General features: G+C 39.6%; 1 protein-coding gene across 1 annotated transcript in view; it reads left to right on the top strand.

Moving 5' to 3' along the window:
* Nucleotides 1–16,807, top strand: part of vipr1b (vasoactive intestinal peptide receptor 1b) — a 111,116-nt gene that overhangs the window by 57,465 nt on the left and 36,844 nt on the right. The window contains exon 4 of the mRNA XM_079806886.1: nt 5,369–5,469. Coding sequence (XP_079663012.1) covers nt 5,369–5,469 — 101 coding nt within the window. The remainder of the gene's footprint in view (nt 1–5,368; nt 5,470–16,807) is intronic.

The raw sequence follows: 16,807 nt of genomic DNA, 5'->3' as shown, positions 1-16,807 counted from the left end.
TTCAAATTGTTTTAGATGGGATCGTTCAACATTTTATTATTATGTCAGGATTATCTGATAAGCTCTTCACACCTCAGACAATCTTTTGCAATAGAAAATGTAATCCTTTTTCTCCCGTCTGTTCTGATAATGTTCTGACAGCTTGTCTCGTGATTGTTTGCATGTTTACCTGTGAGATTTTAAAAGATAAATCTCTAAATTTGTGCTATTAATTTTTTATTTTAATTGCATCTAACATAAGTTTATATATATATATATACACTGAAAAAACAGGAAAACACATGTTGTCCAATTTACTTAAAGGTGAACTATGTAGGATTTTTGCAGTAAAACATCCAGAAACCACTGGGCCAGTGTTATATATTTTGTTCAGTTGAGTACTTAGAATATCCCAAATGTTTTCAACTATTTGTAAATCGTGAGAAAATTGCTATTTTAACCAAGGAGCCGGGACGTGTGGGCTATGCGTGTGAGGGAGTCGCCTGTCGATTGCGTCATATCTGCGTCACCCTCGGTCTCCGGTTTTATTCAGTGAAACACTTTACTCTCACTGCAGTGTGAACAAGTGTCATAGCAGCCGCCGAGCGAACGTCATAACTTCCTTTTCAACACACTCAGATATATCTAATACGATAAACAGAGCTGCGTTACCTCACACTCAGCACTGGAGAAGAGGAAGTGCCGCCGGCAACCGTGTCATAATAAAAGTCCCGCCAGCGACTATGCCATAATAACAGTCCCGCTCTTCAATCGCTCCTGCGGCCTTGCTCAGCTCCACAACACTCGCTCCTGCTCTGCTTCACTACAGTAATGTTAATAATCGCATCCATGAACATGATTTCTGCCCGAGTCCTATCCTGACTGTTTCCCACCGGCTGTGAGGTGAAGACCACATGTCCCGAGATTCTGCGCTCAAACGTGGCGTCATCAAACTACGCCTTTGTTTTGAACAGGCGACCTCTAGTGGACGGAAAAGTTACATAGTGTAGCTTTAATCATATTATTTGTGATCTACGCAACAAATTTGTGTTTCTCTTCTAAACATGATTTCATTGCTTTCGATTATTGTAATTCTCTAAAATGTGCAATCTACTAGATTAAATTATTTGGGGTGAATGTGAACCAATTAAGTACTCGAAAATGATTTTTGCTGAAACTGTAGTTCCCAGCATGCTTTGCTTGGGACTTGACGACTAGAGTAAAATTGTTGAAATTTAGTGTTATTTTATGTGTTTTTGGGCAAAATTAGAAAAAGGGGGAGACTTTATATTGTTTATTAGTGTTTAATGTTTAATTATGTTGGAATTATTCGAACCATTTAAATTACATTGGGTTACCATAGTGGAGAAGAGCGGAGCGATTGCTTAGTCTGTGGACTGACTCTACACATGTCATTAAAGAGCATTTCTCACTTAGTACTTATATGATGTGCTATTGCTGGCAAATAAAATGGAAGCTAATAAGTACTGTGTTATATATCAGTCAAGTGACAACAAAATTGTACAAAATTAAACATGTGTTTTGATTAAAGAGGCAGGGCCTTAAGCCCCCGTGTGCACCACTGTTGTTAGGGAGCCATATTAAAATCATTGTGAAACTACTCAATTCGGTTACTTAAAAATTACTTATTTCCATTATGTTGAAATTATGTGAACATATTATGTTTGTTTAACTTAATTGAATCATGTGGAACCGATGTACATGATTAAATCATGTAAATCCAACACACCATTTTTTTAATAAAAAAATATGTATAATATTTGTTTGTATACAATTTTTTTCCCAACATTTTCAGGTACCACTTCAACAGTAAAACAAATATTGTGGTACAGGGTTATTATAGTTAAATATTATAGTTAAAACTGGTACTAAACCATAAAATGATTGTGTTACTTAAAATAAAATAAACATTGACTGATATAAAATAAAATATAAAAACTTAAACTTATTTTATTTCAGCTTGTTGCCAAGGCAACATTTCTTATTTTAATTTACTTAACTTGATGTACTAAAATAACTCAAATGAAATACAAAAAAATGTGGGGGGTAAAGCTTTTAAATAAAATGAAAACAGAAAATATAAAAGTAAAAAATAAAAATATTAATAAAAGTTATAATAGTATCTCAATGATACTGTTGTGGCATGATGACATAATATACTTCAAATAATATAAAAAATCCAATAATATAATATATACATTATGACTGGAATAGTGAGATATCACTGAACTTCCCAAATCTACAGGAATCACTAACTACCTCAAAATTATCTGCAGTTTTCAGTACTTTTCACTGCTGTTTTATTCTTATTTTATTGCCTACTATAGCGAAACGGATAAATATGAGCAACAGAAACACTTTAATTTATGTTAATCACATGTTGATTAATCTGTTCATTAGTTCAAAGTTGGTGCTTTTCGTCAATTAATTAATTTAGGTCTTTTTTTTAATGAGCCAATTAGCCAATCAACTTGCTGACACAGAAACCTTCACGTTCAACCTGCCTTTGTAGGCCTGACACTCTGAAGCTGTGTTTAGTCAATTATTGACTTTTTATGGTGCATCTTCCAAATGACAAATAAACAGATCAATACGTATTAAAAGAGCAATAAAACTCTCAACAGGTTTTTAGAGAAGCAAAGCCTGATGACAAAAACAAATGTCACAATGTTATCTTTGGTTAATTAAAAGAGAGATAAAACATAATTTTCTTAGAGTTATTTTGAGCTTATTTAAATTTTCACACAGGCTGAATGTAGAAGTGGGGGACAGAGCAGCGATAAAAAAAGAGAAAAAAAAGACAGATAATGTTGTTTTCCCAATGTTTCCAAGGGTGAGTCAGTGGGCCAAATCTAGACATAACAAATGGCCAATTAATGGCCAAATAGACCTTATTATCATTTCTCTTATTTGACCTTCTTCAAATTCAATCCAATATGTGATTTGCAACTTGAATTTAGGTTTTAGTGGGGACAAAGTTAAAAAAAAAATCCATTAATTGGCCCCAAAAAACTGCTGTCTTCCCAGCAGTTGGATACTGTACCTGTGAGTATGATTCATTCAGCAGTGGACATCATTGTTATATCTAGATGGAGGTCACTGCCTGCAGGGCGGGCACATGTAGTCTTTATGCCTAGATTTGATGCATTTAAGCTGTTTCTTCTGGCATTTGTTCCTTTTGGAAAGTAATTTGTTGTTGTTTTTTTAAAAGTGTGTTTCCATTTGAGTGCTCTGTTCAGTGTTCATTTTGTAATGTTATGAAACCGCATTGCTTTTTTTTCATTCATTCAGTGTTCACATAACAAGTGCATTGAGGAAAAAACACACAGGGACTCTAATTCACGCCTGAGTAAAATTGATTGGCTTGTTTTGGATCAATAAGTGGCACTGTAACTCAGGATCCGCTATGAATTCACTGAGGAGGAATAAAGTGTCCTTCCTCCTGAAGTATACATCATCTTTTTCAAAATCTGTGGACCGTAATACAATTCTCTCTCTAAAATGTATCATCGTAGTGGGATACCCACACCTAGTCCTTAAATGCCCCCTTTATTCTTATATAAAAGGCTCTTAATTGAGTCAGGTTATGGTATAATCTAAGGTGAATTCTCTCATAATCAATTGAACTCTAGTTTATTACTCTCAACTACATTTTCATTAGAGTAGTTCAGCTGTTTTGTACTATAGCTTTAACAGTAACATGTCCCCCCCCCCCCCAATGAGTATCTAGTGCAATATGTTCTGTAGCATTGGTAAGTCTGATTCATTCTAGTGAATTGATAATCTGATGCCGCTCTTTCTCCTATTGTGGTCTTTGATCTTGAAATTAGCTGATGATAAATAAAATGCAGCTCCTATCTGTTGCTTTCGTTGAAGTGTACTCCGTTAAATTTGCATATAGCGCAGGTAAATGGAACCGTTTTAAGAAATCAGATAGCTATCCAATCAGTAGAAACACATAAAGTGACCAGATGTAAAAAGGCCCATAGATAGAGTTGGAAAGTCTGATTCAGTTTTGTGAATTGGTTTTTGTCTTCTTCTTTTTTGGACTTGGTTGTGTAAATTAAGATGTTTTTGTTGCATTTAGTAAATAATTACCAGTTTAAGTTTAAAACTGTAACTGTCTGGCTCTGATGACAAAAAATATTAGCATTTTTTAATGTCCTAGATGAGATTACAGGAGAACTCAGCTAACACAGCGTTTCTCAAAGTGTGGGGTGCGCCAAACGGGAGGAAATTTGGTCATTTTTGTGCCCATCTCTATTAACCTTTTGAGCAGTCCCACATGTGGGATTTTTATCTCTGTGCCCCTGAGAGTACGGTACCACATATGGGATTTAGAGTGTTCAGTGATGTGACATAACTGCCATAAGTGACGTGACATAACACATAACTGTGTTTTCGCCCTTTGGCTGGCGCTAAGCCAGAGGTGGACGCACTCAGCGCTTGACATATATCATGCAGTGTTTTCAACCACATAATGTTTATTTTAGGTTTCAAACATTTAAATACACATAAGTACTAGTAAAACAACATTTAGAGTTTGTTAAATACACACTGGTGTCTATGGAAGCAGCAATAACAATCCATTCAAATATAATTTGCTGACATGTTTTATTCACATCAGATACACATAGTGTTAGTAACTATAGTTTACTCTACTGGTCACATACTTGCATGTATTTCGGGAGAAACTTATGAATTGACGTGCGACTGACAGGAATCTCTGAACTGCTCTGCAAACAAACATGGCGGCACCCATTTCACGTTATAGATCAAAATCAAGATAATTTATAAAGGTTTTTAAATGGCAAAACACAATCACTTACACGTATTTGAGAATTGGATTATTAGACAGTTGATGACATGGTTAGCATAATGTAGCTAGTTACCTTTTCATACAGTATTTTGACTTTAGTTTAACTACTTAAAAAAGTGACATTAAAGTAGCTTCCACAGCACTGTTTAAATTTTATGATCTAAAAAATGTTGTTTTTCTTTCCCAAGCATCTCAATAATTCATTGTTTAAATTTGTATACAGCATAGACCAAAACAATACTCTCGCTGAATCAGTGCTCAGTTGGGTCTCATTGCGTATTGATCGGATGCAGAGTTTTGCATTCATGGGCTGCTGTGCAGTGAGAAGTGCCAAGAAACACCTCAGCGAGAGGGGTGACGTGGCTCCACATTTCTCTGCTTTATTCCAGAAAAGCATTTTACCTTTGTGTGGACTCACTCCAGGGTTCCAGCTCTCAGGGCTCACTTTGTTTCAGTTAAAGTCAAAAGAGTAATAAACAGATGAAACTTCTAAATAGAACAGCCAGCATGTGTGTCTTGAGGTTAATGACCTTTGCATTTCTCACACAGGTAACCTCTCAAAGACTTGCACTGCTGATGGCTGGACTGAGATGGACCCGATGGAAATCGCAGTGTATTGTGGCTATAATCTGAATGGCACTGTTGACGATGTAAGTACAATTGGTTTACAAAAGCTCTGTTCGGAGAGTAATTGTTTCTCATTGGGGCGTAAGGTAATTTGAACATTTACACTCTAGAATTTAGGGCGTTTTCAACCCAAGGGCTGGGTAAATATAGGACAGAACACATGTTGGGCCCTATTTTAACGATCTGAAACGCAAGTGTCAAAGAGTGAAGCGCAAGTAACTTTGTGGGCGGGTCTCAGCGCTGTTGCTATTTTCCCGGCGGGATAAATGGCTCTTGCGCCCGGCGCAAATCTAAAATGGGTTGGTCTGAAGTAGCTTCATTATTCATAGGTGTGGTTTGGGCGTAACGTGAATAAACCAATCCGAGCATCATCCAACATTCCCTGTAAAAGCAGGTGCGTAAGTTCCATTATGGATTGCTATTATTGTATTTACCAGGCGCACGCCAGGAGCGGTTCACAGCCGAGGAGACTGATGTGCTTGTAAGAGCAGTGAAAGACAGAGAAGTTGTGTTGTATGGGGATGGGAGAAACCCACCCTAAATAACGTCGGTTAAACAGGCGTGGGAGGAAATAGCCACAATTGTTTCATCAGCTGGCATCCCCAGGACGTCGCACCAGTGCCGCAAGCGCTACAATGACATCAGAAGACGGGGAAAGTCAAGATTGCCAGCATCAATCGGGCACGCCGTGTAACGGGAGGTGGATCTGCCTCTACTCAGGACCTGACGCCAGCAGAGGACATCGCTGCGTCCACCCTCACCGATTTTTTTTCCTGGTTCTTGACGGACAAACCAATTTGTTAGATGTCCTTATATACATATATGTCTTGCCAGAAGTTGCCACTATTGGGCAAACAGGTCTCCTTAATTATTAGACTACAATTAGCCTGAATCATTTGTAAGCTAGATTTATGCCTATTTTTTCTCATGTGTTAATATTTTTTAGTGTAACAATTTATGATTTGCAAAAATAACTGTTGCATCTGTGTAGATTACATGAGCAAAGTGTATGCGCGTTGTGCACGCTATACATTATGGTCAAGTATGCGCCCTTAAAATAGCATAATGAACAACGCGCAACGCGCCACTGACTTTAGACTAGGTTTTTTTCTGGTCAGTGGCGCAATTGTTTAATGGAACAGCAAAATAGCACCAGGGATTGTTTGCGCCGGAACACGCCTCCTTTTTTGCGCTGAACCGCCCAGGTAGCGCAAGTTCATTCACTAGTTTAGCGACGTGCTTCTGTGGAGGGAAAAGCGCGCTTTGCGCGGGTGCAAAATAGGAATGACACATGCGTCGGTGTACAAAGTCAATTGCGCTGGGTGCAAGATAGGGCCCGTTGGGTTAATTTTACCTAGCAAATTGGGTTGTTTATTTAACCCAGAATAATGGGGTGATTTAACCCAGCATAGTTGATAAATGTTTACTATAATACTAAGCTTCTTCTTTTTTTCTTTTTTTTTTACTTCATACATGAATTAATGTCTACGGATTAACTTAAATCTATAAACTTAAAAAAATACACAACACAACCACTGGCTTGCATTATAATTCCTTTATTTAAAAAAATATTTTACAGTAGCATATTTTATATAGTTTTTAATACACATTACCACAATTTAAGCTCGTTTAACAAATATTAGAGGTAAACATTTGACTAGTAATTCAAGTGTAATGGACCAGGGGGGTATTGCAGAAAGCAAGGTTAACTTACCGTCACACCTTGAACTTTCGGTTGATTAACCCAAACTATGCTTACTTGAGGTATGCTGGTTCCAACATAGCCTACGAGTCCCGGAGAAAGTTCAGACAACTCAGATTGTCGGTTAACATACAAGACATTCTCAACAGAGCGACGAATCAATGATCCACCATGGAAACAGACGCTAAAGAAAAAGCGCGCCATTCTACTTCCTCTTCTTCTTTTGTTTAATCGCGATTTACATAACCTACTTAGTGCACATCGCCACCTAATTGGTGGTTATGCAATCATTTTTTCAATGTCTTTGTTTAATAAGTAATCTTTATTCACTGAGAATAAGGATTATATTGTTTATTTGATGCTAATTAATTGAATGCAGATCCATGTGCGAGATGACAATAAATAAATAATAAATATATTTGAATTGAACATTTGAACATTACCTTGTCATATTTTTTACTCTAATTCTTTAGAACTAATATACTATATTGTATTATAAAACTAAAACAAATTTGGTTATATTAATAACTATATTAATTATAGAAAAAACATCTGAATACCTCTTAAGCAAACTAACCCTGGAACTGCTCTGGAGCAGGTTATGTTTAGAGAGCGAGTTGCTATGGTTACTCACATACCCTGAAAGTCACCTCCGTTTTTGGAACGGTTGAGAAGTTGAGGTTATCCGCTTACTGACTCTTAAAGGGGCACTTCAGCGCTGGGAAGATGAATGCGTATTTAAACTGGGTCATTTATGTAGTAGAAATGGGATATTATTTTTGAACTGGTGCCTTCTAGAAAGAGAAAAGACAAAATATATTTTTGTCTCAGGATGAAAGACAACAACTCCCAGAATGCACTTGCTTCGCTGCCCTACGAGGCCACTCCCCAAGGCCACGGCAACTGGTTATCACTTGCCCACCATGACACCGTCCCCACCGTCATTTTGATTTTCATATAGTAATACAATAATTTCGTTCAGTTAGAGAATAGACACTACGATTAAAAACTGAACATGTATTTTCAATAAAGTGTGAGTGAGCCAAACGAAAGTCACGGCACAAACGCAGTAGGAGTCAGATTTCATTCATCACGAGAGGGAAGTAAGAGCTGAGCAGAGCTGAGGTAAGTGCGGCAGTCATTCACATCGCATGTCCAGTATGGCGCGTTTTCAGATCATGCCTATGGAAGCTTAACTTTCATAGGAATTAATTAAAAAGTTGAAATACTTACTTTGCTCCGCACCGCTCCGTTATTAATGCCTGAGCAGAGTGGCCGTGCGCATTTACATTCGAGTGAGATCCCTCCCCTGTGGGCGGGTTGATAACATGCAGAACTAGCTCCTTCTACTGGCTGTAGTCTCTAGCCTCTGGCCAAAAAAATCCTCCAATGACGCAAAATGATGATATTTGCGTCATTGGAGGATTTTTTCCAGAAATAATTTTGAATATACTACCGGGTTTCTACTGATACAAAGCTTAATGCTAATCGCTGAAGTAACCCTTTAAGCATACCCAGGTCACATAACCTGCTTTCTGGAATACCCCCATGTCTCTGTTGTCCCATTTTTAAACGATATACAGCACAATAACGAAATTATAGTTCAAATAAAATGTACACAAACCTGCTTTTTACTGATGACATGCACCAATTTGACGGAGCTGCACTGCTCTCTCCTGAAGAGGTCGCAAAAAGCCCATGATAAATAACTCCCTGGGTTGTTATGTATGACCCACCCAGGATCTGGGTAACACAAAAACTACCCAAACACTGGGTTGTTACATCTGACCCAGGATCTGGGTAACACAAAAACTACCCAAATACTGAAAAAAATAACCAAAAAAACTGACAGGCTCAACCCAGGATTTGGGTAGAAAAAAATAACCCAGGATTTTTTAGAGTGTGCAGTCAGTGATTTTTCTTGCCACCCGAGTTTTTCTCTCCAACCATCTGCGTAAAAATTCCTGGTCGAATTACCTACTGTCTTTTTTGACAAACACCAAGGTTGAGTGGCAATTTAAATGCCATCCGAACTCTGAATTCACATTTCTGAGTTTATACAAGAAAGGATACATTCAAAAGTCATTGTCTAAATCCTTTTTGACCACTGCAAAGCACCATACAGTAACTGTTGCGCTTCACAGTAATGTGCACACATTTTAAATGGACACTTTTATTACTGAAATGCTGGAAAACATTTACAAGAATTATATTACTTCACCACTCTGCTACAGTGAATGGGAGCTGTTAACTCTTTCCCCTCCAGTGTTTTTGAAAAAACTTTGCCAGCCACTGCCAGCATTTTAGATAATTTTCACAAAAGTTTCATGGCCCCCAGAATATTTTGTTTTATGAACATCTGAATATGCAACATATCAAAAGAAACAAAAGACCCTCTGCTTTGAAACAACAAAAAATGTTTTATTCTAGATTCATGCATTCCTTTGTTTATCAACACTTATAGGGCATATTGCAGGTTAGAGACTCCAGTGAGTCAATGTATAGAAAAATAATGTAGGAACTAGCTTTTCTTTAAAATATACTTTAAAATACGCTATTAAGGCTTTTGGAGTCGTTTTTGTGAGAACATTTTCTAAATAATAATAATAATCTAAAAATGCCAAAACCGGACGTGACATAACAAGAGGGAGTGCGGTGAATTTCAGCGATAGGAAAACAATGAATCGCAATGACAGGTCGGACGCTGAGGACATTATAAATGTTTATTAATACTCATATGGCAGACCAAAGCCATACAATTATTTACGATTAGAGGAGACAAATTGAGTTGTTGTGTGAGGAGAAACAGTGGAGAACAGCGGCAGGTGTCTCCGTGAGAGACCAGTGTTAGCTTAAATATAAGCTAGCTAACGATATGAACACTGCTCAGATTACAATACTGTACTGTTTATCATCATGTCTCAGGCAATAGCAAAGCTGGTAACGTTATTATCATCGCCGGGATGATAATCCTCCGGTCTAAAGCACTATACACACCACCGCGTGTTTCGAAGCAGATGCGCAAAGGGAAGTCCTGTTTCTTCACCTGCACAAAACGCCACCATGCTGAATTGCTAACTTTTTTTTTTAGGAAACCTGTAGACTCGATGTCCAGACAGGCTGGACACAATAATTTAACATGACAATGATAAATTGGAATAGAAAAACTACCGAAAATACACAGACTCGTACTGAATACCAACCTATTCTGCTCTGAGCCAACGCAGAGCTGGGCGAGTGACTCCCTCTCGTGACGTAATATGACGCGATGTTGAAAAAAAAAAATGCTTTTTCAAGCGGCCACCGAAACGGCCACTTTATCTACTAAATTTGTGCTCTTATGTCTTTTTAAAACATTTTAAATCCTGCATTACCTTTTCATATGGTATTTGCATACAAGGTTATACAGTATATTAATCTCGCAAAAAAATTTAACCTGCAATATGCCCTTTAAATGTGGGTAACTGTCATAAAAAAAAAGAAACATTTTGATCAAGAAGCTGAGAAAAACATGTTTTTGTTAAAGACTGGATCAGATTCAGAAAGATATTTAAAACTTAGATGGAGTATATGGAGTCCATCAACACCCCCAAAGCTTGCACACTTCTACACTCTAAAAAAAAGGTTCTATATGGCACCAAAAATGGTTCTTGGCTCGTAATCATAAGGGAACCTTTTTAAGTGCTATATAGCACCAATTTTGGTGCTTCAGTGGTTCTTCACCGGTTCTTTGACTAAGGTGCTACATAGCACCGCTACCATATACAGAACATGTTAAGATATGGTGCTATATAGCACCAAAAGTGGTTCCTCTATGATTACGACGAAGAACAATTTTTAGTGACATTTAGAACCTTTTTTGGAGTGTATAGCTCGTCCTGGGTCGACATTTCATTCGGTAACATTAGGCAGTTTTGATTTATATGCTATAATGTTGATGAGCGTGTTATTAGATTAGATTAGATTAGATTCAACTTTATTGTCATTACACAAGTACAAGTACAAGGCAACGAAATGCAGTTTAGGTCTAACCAGAAGTGCAATAGCAGCAAGTGCAGGATATATAATGGATGCGTAAGTGCAGGACATGGATATGTACTAAATATGTATAAATATGTATAAATAGAGAGACGTTATTACTATAAACAGAACTGAATTTACAGGTGAATATGTACAGTGAATAAATATACAGATGGCTATTACTATAAACAGAACTGAATTTACAGGTGAATATGTACAGTGAATAAATATACAGATGGCTATTACTATAAACAGAATTTACAGGTGAATATGTACTATGAATACAATATACAGATGGCTATTACTATAAACAGAATTTTACAGATAGAGGTATACAATAATATGTTAGGCTAATATGAGGAATAGCAGTGGATTAGGGTAGTGCAATAAATTATGGACAGAGCTATCCGGAAAAAAAAGTGTAAAGTGCAGTGGAAAGTGGTTGCATATTACATTTAGAAGTACAGTGCAAAAATGCAAATGTAAACATTGGTACTATAAATACAGTCGGCAGTGCAAATGAGCATAATCCAGTTAAGATATGGCAGTGCAAGATGCATATGTAAACAGTTGTTACTGTGATAAACAGTCAGTAGTGCAAATAACAAAGTGAAGGAAGATGTGAGGTAGGAGAGTTATCAGTTCATGAGGGAAGTGGATCAACGGGGGTTTGAGTTCAATAAAGAGACAGCTCTGGGGAAAAAACTGTTCTTTAGTCTGCTGGTCCTGGTCCGGTGGATCCTGAAACGCATGCCGGAGGGCAGGAGAGAAAACAGTCTGTGGGCTGGGTGAGAGGAGTCCTTGAGGATGCTGCGAGCTCGATGCAGACAGCGTTTCCTCTGGATGTGCTCGATGGCAGGCAGTGGAGTTCCTGTGATGCGCTGGGCAGTTTTCACCACCCGCTGCAGTGCCTTGCGCTCCGCAACAGAGCAGCTCCCATACCACACTGCGACACAGTTGGTCAGGATGCTTTCTATTGCGCAGCGATAGAAGTTCACCAGGATAGCCGAGGAGAGCTGATTCTTCCTCAGTGTCCTCAGGAAGAAGAGGCGCTGGTGAGCCTTCTTGACCAGGCTGGAGGTGTTGGTCGTCCACGACATGTCCGCCGAGATGTGGGTCCCCAGGAACTTGAAACTGGAGACACGCTCAACAGCCATTCCATTGATGTGGATGGTGTCGTGTGTGCCTCTTGACTCCTTCCTGAAGTCCACGATGAGCTCCTTCGTTTTGGTGGTGTTGAGGAGCAGGTTATTATCAGCGCACCATGTGGCCAGGTGCTGGATCTCCTCCCTGTAGGCAGTCTCATCGTTGTTGCTGATGAGCCCAATCACCGTAGTGTCGTCCGCAAACTTGACGATGGAATTAGATCCATACACAGGCTTGCAGTCGGCGGTGAAGAGGGAGTAGAGAAACGGGCTTAGCACACAGCCCTGTGGTACACCAGTGTTGAGTGTGATGGATGTGGAGCAGGTGAATCCTGGTTCTGTCAGTTAGGAAGTCCAAAATCCAGTTACACATTGAAGTGTTGATGCCCAGGTCTCCAAGTTTGGCTATTAACTTGGATGGGATGACAGTGTTGAATGCGGAGCTGAAGTCAACAAACAGCATGCGTGCATACGTGTTCTTATGGTCCAGATGGGTGACCACAGAGTGCAGTGCCATGGAAACTGCATCCTCTGTGCTCCTATTGCTGCGGTAGGCAAACTGGTGTGAGTCCAATGTGGATGGTAGAGAGTCTTTTAGGTGTTCCAGGACCAGCCGCTCAAAGCACTTCATAACGATGGGTGTGAGTGCTACAGGGCGGTAGTCATTAGGGCACCTCGGGTTAGAGTGTTTTGGCACTGGCACAATGGAAGTGTGTTTAAAGCATGTCGGTACAGCTGCTTGGGCAAGAGACAGGTTGAAAATGTCTGTAAAAACCCCAGCGAGCTGCTCCGCACATGCCCTGAGCACACGTCCAGGGATGTTGTCTGGTCCAGCAGCCTTGTGTGCGCTGATCCGGCTCAGTGCCTTGCAGACATCTTTGGAGGAGAGTGTGATTGGTGGGTGGTCAGCTGAGGGTTTGAGCTTGGTGGCAGTTTCTCTGTTGTCTCTTTCAAAACGAGCATAAAAGTAATTTAGCTCGTTCAGGAAGTTGACATCAGTGGCTGCGGGGGTGGAGTGGGTGGGTTTGTAGTCACTGATGGCCTGAATGCCCTGCCACATGCGTCGAGGGTCAGAGTTGGAAAAGTGACCCTCTATCTTTAGCTTGTAGCAGTGCTTGGCCTTTTTGATGCCCCTCTTCAGGTTTGCCCTGGACGTACTGTAGGCTTGTGCATCACCTGATCTGAAGGCAGTATTGCGTGACTTCAGCAGGAGTCGAACTTCCCTGTTCATCCAAGGCTTCTGATTAGGGTATGTGGTGATCTGTTTCTGGGTTGTAACACTGTCGATGGTGGTATTGATATGATCCAATACAGAGGAAGTGAATGAGTCAATGTCCGTGTGAGCGCCACTGGTGGCTTGAGAAGCAAACATACTCCAGTCTGTGTTTAGAAACCTTTCCTGGAGTGTGGAGTCTGCCCCCGCAGGCCACACCTTGATGGTCTTCACTGATGGCTTCACACGGTTGATGAGGGGTGAATATTTGGGTGATAGAAACAAAGAGAGATGGTCTGACTGTCCCAGGTGGGGGAGGGGTGTCGCAACGTAAGCGCCAGCCATGTTTGTGTAAACATGGTCTAAGGTTTTGTTTCCTCTGGTGTGGCAGGAAACATGCTGGTGAAACTTGGGTAGCACTGACTTTAGGTTTGAATGATTAAAGTCACCTGCAACAATAAACGCAGCTTCCGGGTGATCAGTCTGTTGTTTACTGATGGCTGCGTGAAGTTCTTTCATAGCAAGCTTGGCATCAGCATCCGGAGGAATATAGGCTGCAGTTATAATGGTGGAGGTGAACTCCCGCGGTAGATAAAACGGTCTACATTTAACCATGAGAAACTCCAGGTTAGCTGAACAATGACTCCCAACAATAGCAGAGTTTGTGCACCAAGCTTTGTTAATATAAATGCACAATCCACCCCCTCTGCTCTTCCCGGAGCCATCTAGTGTTCTATCCGCCCGGAGTGTGTGGCGTCCCGCTAGCTCAATAGCGGTGTCCGGTATTCCGCTGTTTAACCAGGTTTCAGTGAAGATTAGGACGTTACAGTTCAAAAGTTTCTTACTGTGTGTAATGCTGAGTCGAATCTCCTCCATTTTGTTCACTAGCGATCGTACATTGGCAAGGAAAATGCTGGGTAAAGAGAGCCGGTAAGGAGTTAGCCTTAGCTTAGCTCTTAGACCTCCACGCTTACCCCGCCTTTGTTTACGATCACAGCGCCGCCTTCTAGCACTTCCGCCCAGCCGGGCAGAGCGCATCGCCTCGGGCGTCCTAGCGATCTCAGGAAGGAGTCGAAGATTGTCCATAAAACTGTCGGAAATTCGCAAACCAATATCCAAAAGCTCACAACGGGTGTACGATGTAAAAGCACAACTGTTCTGTACGAACAGACCCGAGATGAACAAGAAAAATACCGCAAAATTGCAGAATCTGGAGAGACGCTGAGCCTCGCGATCTACTCGCGCCACCATCTTGGTCGTTCTTTTCAATTATTTTACAAATGCATATGAAATTATTTTACATATGCATATGATTACATATGATATTGCTTGTTTCTGCTTCTTCTTTGCCTGTGATTTGATCAGGAGATTCAGTACTCTTTCAGAAGTTGTGTAATAGCGCCCCCTACCGTAGAACAGTGAAAACACGGAAAGCCAGAAATTTCGCTGTCACACAAATTACGGAAATTTCCATCAATGGCAAGGAAAGAGTTAAGATGACAAAGAAATAAGAGAGCAGAATCGCGTAAACTTTTGAAACTATTTCTAACTAACTGTAAACTAAGTATATCTGCTCAAAGTAAACTATTTAAACAAATTGTTAAGGTTTGGCTCAGGCAGGAAGACAAGGAGAGGCAGAGGAGTATCTCAAACGTAGTTTACTCAGGGTAAGTTCGGAAACACATACAGGGATTGCATCACAGGTATAACAGAACAGCATAACGGCATAACGGTACTTAACATAATGGCGACCAGACAAAGACTGAATGAACAAAAAGGAACTTAAATACAAACACAGATGACTGAATAAATGAGGGACAGGTGATTAACTAAACACAGCTGAAAAGAACTAGACTAACGAGGGTAACCAAGGAAACAGACAAGTGGCGGGAAACTCAGACAATGGAACATGTGACAAATGAAACCAGGGAGTACATGGAACAAAACACAACAGAGACAGACTAGACATGTGACACAAATAGCATGTCAGTCAATTTAAAAAGAATTTATTAATTGTCCAAGCAATAATAGAAATTTTGTTTACAGCTGACCCTGTAAGGGTTCCTGGATCCGTAGTATCACAGAACTTTCTCCTCCACTGTGAATAAATTCAACATCTGAGGTGCATGCAAATGTATTTTTAAATGTCCCCACGAGAAACAATTACCGTCCAAATAGGGCTAAAGTAGTTTACTGTCACTAAAGGTAACTGTGAGACTTTAAAAAGCATCATAGATGCAAAATATCTTAGTAAAGTTACGTCAAACTAGTGTTTTCAACTCCACTGGCATTATACAACACTGAAATGCTCAGACTCTTGACGTATTGAACTTTTAGCCCACACAAAGTGATCGTTCTCATGTCATATTGAGTGTTCCTCACCCCCAAAAAACCCAAGCTTTAACGTTTACCCTTTTTCAGTCAACCTCTTAGCCTCCTTTTCCAGCCTGCCTTTTATTGCCTAGTGCAAACGAACAAGTCCAAACATAATAGCTCCTTTATTTAGCGATGCACATTGGCATCAGACCTTGGGTGCATTTGTAAACATACAGTTATTATATAACATGAAACGCCTTGATCTTTTGAGCAGAGTGTAGTTAAGTGAAGAGCACATGACCTTTGCCCTTTGATGAAAGCTTTCCCAGCATGTTTTCGCATCAACAGGATGGGTAATCAGCACGCCCAGTCTTCTTCAGACCCACGGGGAATATGTGGGCATGGGACTTAAAAGGAATTTGATGTTCTTGTTGATGATGCTCTGTTCAGGTTTTTATATTCAACTTTGGTCAAAGACTATAGAGGGGGTTATTTAAAATACGCAGGTGAGTCTTTTAAAGCTTTGCGTAGGAGAGACAGCACAGTACCCATTCTTACCACAAAAAAAGATAACCTTGAGTAAGAATCAGGATCCGATAAAATGGAAAAAAGCCAGTGCACTGAGTAATGGTTGTTTTTATGAGCTGGAGTGTTTATGAAGGTTGTGAATGGTTGTGAAAGGGCAGTGAGTGCATGTTTTGACCCACTGTCGTCATACGTACTGTAAGCAGTGTGCTTTAAAAAAAACTTTTTACACATTGTTTTACACATTGAACACAATACTGACATACTGCATTTGAGATACTTTTTTTTAGACCAAGATTAAATGTAAATTTCTTGCTTTTAAAAAAAATTATTTGCCAGAATGAGCATTCAGGGATGTTAAGAAATATAATACCGTAATCAAAAGGTTTTATACACTAGTACTGTCATTACGGATATTTTACAGAATTACTGATTACGGA

The sequence above is a fragment of the Gobio gobio genome, assembly GCF_949357685.1.
Source record: "Gobio gobio genome assembly, chromosome: 23".
NCBI classification, from domain to species: domain Eukaryota; kingdom Metazoa; phylum Chordata; class Actinopteri; order Cypriniformes; family Gobionidae; genus Gobio; species Gobio gobio.
The sequence above is the reverse complement of the archived record's forward strand: the minus strand, read 5'-3'. Positions and strand labels throughout refer to the sequence as shown.